The 7,534-nt window shown below is 34.0% G+C and overlaps 1 protein-coding gene across 1 annotated transcript; it reads right to left on the reverse strand.

Moving 5' to 3' along the window:
- Positions 1 to 477: 477 nt before the first annotated feature.
- Positions 478 to 3,359, reverse strand: LOC143555347 (uncharacterized). The gene is made up of 2 exons (XM_077044911.1): positions 3,049 to 3,359; positions 478 to 1,776 (listed from the first exon to the last, which is right to left on the reverse strand). Exons 1-2 carry the CDS (start codon positions 3,163 to 3,165, stop codon positions 679 to 681), a joined length of 1,215 nt encoding a protein of 404 aa, XP_076901026.1. The 5' UTR covers positions 3,166 to 3,359; the 3' UTR covers positions 478 to 678.
- Positions 3,360 to 7,534: the final 4,175 nt, after the last annotated feature.

A 7,534-nucleotide genomic window follows, 5' to 3' on the forward strand; every position in this document is an offset into this window, starting at 1 on the left:
CATCATCGTTGGACTAGTACAAACAAGGTGAGTACGGGACCACATCAATATCAAGCTACATCGTAACCTCGATACCAAACAACCAAAACCAAATTCCAACTTTAAGCATAAACCATTTTGTAACGCAATCATCGACAACAGAACATGCCTGCTTGTCAATGTGCAATATCTTAAAGAACAAATTTAGCAGCTGTGTATGTAGGACATCATGCCAACTTCAAACAATAATCTTTGTCCAAAAAAGGCTTAAGATTCTTCTTCATACCAAGAATCAGTCTGTCTTCCGGCTGTTCCAATGTTTTATTATTAATATTCATACAGAAACAGTTGGAGACAGTAAACAAAACAAACAATATCCTCTATAATATATTAATAATATGTAACACAATTTTAATTAAAATATGTAAAACCGGTTCGTGATGTCCTAAACTTTCTTCTGTTTACCTTCATGATGATGATACTTTTGAAAATGTGTATCCCTGGTTTGAAGAAATCCGAAAAGATTATGTACACTATGACCCCAGAAACCAATCATTTCTTAAAGAATGATGCTGGTATCGTCGAATTCAGAACCCCGGTCAACTATCTTTTGGTCAACCCAATACGGGTTTTGTATGGAAACTTCAAAGATCCGACCTTTACACCAAAAAGAACAATCTTGATGATGATTTTAGTGATTTACTCACTTTCCCTTACGCAGTTTCCTGGTAATAAAAATCTGTACTTATCAGCATTCTCTAAAAGATGAGCTGGAAGATGAACAGCTGAATACGAATGTGGGATGGGCCCCATTTTCCCAATAATTTCTTTAAACGTGTACTCTTCGGGTAACATATCAAAGAGATCCGCACCTTTGCAAATTACCTTTTGCACCCTTTTTGGGTTCAAGAATTTGTTAAACCTCACTCTATCAACATGGCTGTAAGCTTTCATCTTGAAAACAAACTCATTAATGTGGCGGAAACAGAAGCTACAATGCCATCCTGCATCTGCCAACACAATATCTGATTGTCGGTAATGAGCGTATCTTGTCTTTCCTGATTGATACCGATGAACTGATGCCCTCCAGCTATTATTATCAAGAAGAAACTCAAACGAATATAAATAGTTTTTTAACCGAAGATGAAGAACTGGAGGTATATCATCACACCATCTTAAAAGATTAATCGTATGTCTACTCGGAATTTCGTCAATATCCGACATGATCAACAAATCATCATCTTGAATCCCGACTTTCCTTAAAAGATAATCCAATGCAAGTCGTTGATACGCTTCCTCAACGAAAGGATTTTCCCCTTTCCGGAATCGTCCAGGGATCTTCCTGTACGTCAATCTTGGCTCCACGAACTTAAACTTTCCACGTTGACTTTCAAAGACCAAAGGCTTGGTTAAGCCCGTGAAAGTCGAGTTTGATTCAAGAAGTACGAATTCGGTAACATACGGGTACAACTCATGCCATCTTATCGTAAGAAGATCAACTTCATTGCTAAACAAAACCGCATCAAAAACACGCCTAGGGAACTCGCGGGTCCTCCAACCGTGCAGCTTGCAAAGATTTTGCATCGACACATTTTCGTGATAATAATGTGGGATTTCATGAAACGGTTTTGGTGGTTTCTCCCATAACGGACGTAAAAAGTATGAAATCTTTTGCCCATGAACGTATAAACCGAGGATGACAGTTGGAACCAAAACGAAAAGAAAAACCAGTACTTTCAAATCAAGCCCACGAAGAATGCATTGTACTCTAGACATTGTTGAAGATTTTCCTGAATCCTGCAAACCAATTACGAATTTTTGGTTAAGATGATTTACAAGTAATTTTCTATTTTGGGCTAAAATTATTCAGTTTATGACAGCTAAACATGATATACTAATAAAATATGAAAAGGAATCTAAAGAACATGGAGATAACTTAAAGTTAAGCATGCTTCAACATGATCTGTAAATGCATGACATGAATTCAAAGTTTCAAGCTTTTAAGAAGCATAAAGTAACAAAAATGCCATTTTTTTAGCTTTTTATTCTTCAACAAAGTTGAGGTAAAAAGCAATGTTGTAGCTACCAGGTTGACCAACATGGTAAATTACAAAGAAATTAATTTTCGGGAAATTATATATATGTCAAATATCATAAGGTTACTAATACTTATAACAAAATACATTGATATCAAATATAAACCAAAAGGATACATGTTCAAATACTAAAGTATTTCGGAAAACTGATATACATTCTTTAATATAATAATATTATACACATAGTAATCATTTAATTCTTGTCTTCTAATGTATCTCTGTGCAAAATCAGCAAAAACCGATAGAAAAATACGTGAAAGACATCGGTAATCCAACTCGACCGAGTTGTCCAAGTTGGACAGATTAGCTCCGAGTTTAACCGATTCCTGAGTAATGTTGAGTGTTGACTGACTTGAAGAAACTCTTGCTCAAATATCAAAGTTATTCAAAAATTAATATTCATTCTTTAATATTATTATACACACAGTAATCATTTAATTCTCATTTTCCAATGTATCTTCGTGTAAAACAGCAAAAACTTGTTAAAAAAACAGCAAAAAACTGTGAAAAACATCGAAAATCGATTAAAAACAGCAAAAAACTGTGAAAACTCCGGGGGAGGGGGGCATCGAAAACCGGTGAAAAACAGCAAAACAAACTGTGAAACCATCGAAAATCGGTGAAAACAGCAAAAAGAACAAAAAAACTATGAAAAATGCGTGAAAACCATCGAAAATCGGTGAAAAACAGCATAAATCTAGCTCCGAGTTGGACCGACAAGCTCCGAATTTGACCCGAGTTACCCAAATTAAACAAAATCAGCAACAACACAAAAAACCCCTAATTTCAACCAAATTAGGGCACCAAATTAAAAACCCAATAATCAAATCAAAACTGAAAGCCAATTGGAATACAACAAATTCAATAACCAAACTAATTCAATCCGAATTTCAAAACCCCTAACAATAACACACAATGCATTAATCAATTCAAGAGTAAATAAAATTAGGGTTTTTTTATTATTATTATTTACCTGATTGCAAATTACACCGCCGCAGAGATCATCATCGGACTTCTTAGAACAGTAATCGGATCCGTCTTCGGTTAATAAGTAAACTTTATCAACCAATTTCGATACACTAATCATCATTGATGTATATATATATATATATATGTGTGTGTGTGTGTGTGTTTTAGTGTGTGTGGAATTTGAGTCTGGTTTTAATGGTTAATAATAGATACAGAGTTTGTGTTTATATAGTTGAGGGTTGTGGAAATGAGTTTTTGGAGTTGACGAAAATGCCCTTGGAATTGGTTTTTTACTTTTTTATATTTAGTTTGTGTTTATTTGTTTTATTTCAAATGTAAACGAGCTGAGTCGAGCTCGAGTCTAGTTAATCTCGGGTTCAGTTTATTTCGAGCTATATTTCTATAGCTTGAGTTTGGCTGGTGAGTGGTTTTTCAAGTTCCGATTTGCTTGGATTCGGCTCGTTTACTGTTTGTTAAGCAATATTAACAAGTATTTCAAAATTAGGGGTGTAAACGAGTTGAGCCGAGTTCGAGTTTAGTTAATCTCGGGCTCAGCTTATTTCGAGCTCTATTTCTAAAGCTTGAGTTCGGCTGGTGAGTGGTTTTATCAATTTCTGATTTGCTCGGGTTCGACTCATTTAATGTTTGATAAGTAATAGTAACATGTATTTCAAATTAAGGGGTGTAAATGAGTTGGTAAGAGTTCGAGTCTAGTTAATCTCGCGCTTAGCTTATTTCGAGCTATATTTCTAAAGTTTGAGCCCGGATGGTGAGTAGTTTTTTCAAACTCTGATTTGCTCGGTTTCGGGTTATTTATTGTTTGATAAGTAATATTAACAAGTATTTCAAATTTAGGGGTGTAAATGAGTTGAGCCGAGTTCGAGTCTAGTTAATCTCCGGCTCGGCTTATTTCAAGCTATAATTCTAAATTTTGAGTTCTGCTTGTGAGTAGCTTTTTCAAGCTCTGATTTGCTCGAGTTCAGCTCGTTTACTGTTTAATAAGTAATATTAACAGGTATTTATATATGTGTAGTGTGACGGAGCAGGTTAATGTGTTGCATGTTTGGAAGCTACTATGTGTTGAGATGAGTACGCGCCGGGAAGTCGGTCGGTATCAGTTTGATTCGCTACTAGAGTAGATGTGCCAAAAGTAAATGGGTGAAACTAAAGTTGACGGGTGAAAAATTATATATGTGAAACCTTAGTAACAAAAAGTCTTATAATTCAATGTTCGTAATAAAAGTTGAAAGGCCAGAATGTACATGTTTGAAACTTATGTGACAAAACTCTAAAATGTTAAACTATATAAGTTTCATTTTAATTATATATATATACATAGTTATTAATGTTAAACTAAAAAGGAAGCCCTCGTAAACTTTCTTACGGATCCTCAAGAAGGAAGATCTACATTACGACCGGCCGATATACTTGTTTTTGGGTGGGTAGGGGGGAAACACGCTTGTGTCGACCTCACAAGAGTGTCTCTTCTTGTTGGGATTAGGGACACTGGATTTGTAGCAGGCCAGACAGCATTGAAGGCGGCATCGGGCAAGGTTGCTAAACACGAGAGAGCTTGTTTGGAGAATCAACACGTGTTTATCCCCTTCGCCTTTGACACTTTTGGTTTCTTAGCTCCGGATGCCGTGGACCTTTTGAATAAGGTTCAGAAAGTTGTGTATAGTAACGTATCAGCCCATAAGAATCAAAACTTTGTTTTTAGTCGGATTGAGTTTGCTATCCAAAAGGGGGTTGCGGCGGAGCCTGTTGCCCGCTTACCTGCCACTTTATTGTAAATCGTTTGGATGTTTCAATGAAATTAAAAGTTGCAAGTAAAAAATAAATATATATATATATATATACTAAATGAAAGATTAGTAATAGATTCGTTTATGCTAGTAAGATGCCTCATGCTCGATAAGTGAAACTCTTTTATTGAGCACGCTTATTTTCATGCTCGAGCTTGTTTAAACTCAGTTTAATTAAAGTTTTTACGAGTCTTTCTTAAATAACTCATAAACGACTTTGGCTCGTTTTCAAGAGACATTAAATATGTAATCTAAATATGTTTTTTTTAACTATTTAAATAGTATATGACGATATTATCGATCAAAAGGTCAACGGACCTTTTATGTAGTTGCTTTTGTATACTCCGAACGATGTTTGGGTGTGTAATTAAAAAGAAATATTAATTACAACTACCTAAGAATTAATTATTTAATATAACATGACTCTTTAAAATAGCAACTTGAGTAACAATATCCACCAACTTAAAATTTTATGTAGCATATGGTCCAAGTGCTACCTCAAATTGACAATTTAACTTTCCAATTTGGTTCAAATTTAAAGTTATGAATATATATTTTTTATATAAGTATATATTGGTTTTTATTAATCCAAACTATCATCTTTTGGTTGCTGTCGGTCCCAATTAATGAATTGGCTGTTGGTGGTCCTAACTTTTAACGTATTTGTTCTCAACTGTCTGCAACTAACATAATCCTAACGCCGTTAGTTGTAGATCGTTGGAAAAACGTTTTTTGTCGGAAAACTCACATTTTTTCCTCAGAAAACTCAACATTTTTGTAACTTAGTATCGAACTTTTAGGAACTTTTTTTCTAGCAAAAGCATCATTTATTAAGGTCGCTGGAACCCTATAACTGTTGTCGAAAACGATTGGTGGTGAGTGGTGATTAGTTGGTGGTGGCGATGTTCGGGTGGTGTTTTCTGAAAAAAAAATATTATTTTTTCGACCAAAAACGTTTTTCCGGCGACCTGAGAATAAAATTTAAAGAGAACCCAAGCTTTAACACGATTAGAGCACAATTGGAGAATAAGTGATGTGAGTACTATTATATAAATTTGTTTGAAATGTAGTAATATTTTGTTGCATATAAGTGAGGGGTAGTTTGGTCAAATGGAAAAAAAGGATATATGGAATAAGCCGAGTCATGGCATGGCAACGCGTCATTTGAGGATTGACTCGGCACTTGTGACCATGGTCCCATACTCAACGGAACCATCAACATTTACTCATTTGATCAAATGGTTTAGAAAGGCTACAATCACACCCCTTTAACAATTTTGCATTCAGTATTAACACCGTCTATTATAGGTTAATTAAAAAGTGTGTGCCATGTCAAATCACTGTTATATAGACAATGAGCTTTTAATGATTTAACCACTCCATCATTTAACTATCATGTTTTAGTTTAACCAAAAATTAAATTAATAAAACAAAGCTGCGGTTGGTTGTTTTGGGATAGACCCTATCTCGTTGGTCCCTTACAAACGTTAATGGGTTGGTGCCTCCCATATTAGCGCCCAACTATAATATGCTCATTTTGGAGATTGGTGCAATGGCATGGCGCCTAAGGGTGATGATGTGGCTTTGGCGTCGGTGGGCTTAAGTGCTTAACACCCACAACATGTAGCCTAAACAAATGATCTCAATAGTTGGATGATAAGGTTTGTTCACGTTTGTTTATAATGATGGAATGAACATGATCAATTCTATTTATTTAGTTGAATATCAAGCATAGATACATGTCTTGTACGTTCATTTATCTTTGTTTATGTTTATTCATTTACAAATTCAATTTTTTATATGTACTTTTTATGATAGGAATAATGTTTATGTTTTCAAAATACATAATGGTTGATTTAGTTGCATATTAATGTAGAGTATAAATGAGCTACAATACAGGTATACAACCTTTGAATTTATATAACAAGTAAAATTAATCTTATTTTATAAATAAATACCTAAAAATACATATATTTATTTGTTTTATTTATCCGGTCAAAAGTTAGAAATTTGAAAAAATCAAAGTCTATGGGCAATTGGGCATCTCCCACATGGCCAAATAATCATCAATGTGTATGGTTGTTCAATCATTCTTCTACTTTAAAGAACTAACTCATGTATTATCTTTTAAAGAGTGAACTTAATATATTAACATCCAAACTAATCAAATATTTTTCTATGTATTTGTTTTAAACTATAAAGTTTTATAAACAGCCAACATGCTTCCTCCACAACCCGGAGAGTAGAGCAGTCTCAAAAGAAAGAAATTACATGAAAATGAAGCTACACTAATTTGACCATTCTAACGAGGTATGCTTTAACTTATACTTAAACCAAAGAAAACTAGAGGTGCAAAAGAGTAGAGCTACTCGAGATCGGCTCGTTAAAAAGCTCGAACGAGCCGATCTTAATCGAGCCCGAGCTCGAGCCTAAAAGTAAGCTCGATTAATAAACGAGCTCAAGCCCAAACTTCACATTTCGAGCTCGAGCCGGCTTGCGAGCCTAACGAGCCTGCCATATATATAATTTTATAAAATATATATTTAATAATTAATATATATATATATATATCATGTTATAAAAAATAAATAAAAATAACTAAATAATATGTATTTTATATAAAAAAATATAATAGAAAAAATATATAAAAGTAATTAAATTACTTAAAAACAAACATATAACTAG

The sequence above is a fragment of the Bidens hawaiensis genome, unplaced genomic scaffold, assembly GCF_021521415.1.
Source record: "Bidens hawaiensis isolate Kalapana, Puna unplaced genomic scaffold, B.hawaiensis_p1.1 tig00018048_1, whole genome shotgun sequence".
In the NCBI taxonomy this organism is placed as follows: Eukaryota; Viridiplantae; Streptophyta; class Magnoliopsida; order Asterales; family Asteraceae; genus Bidens; species Bidens hawaiensis.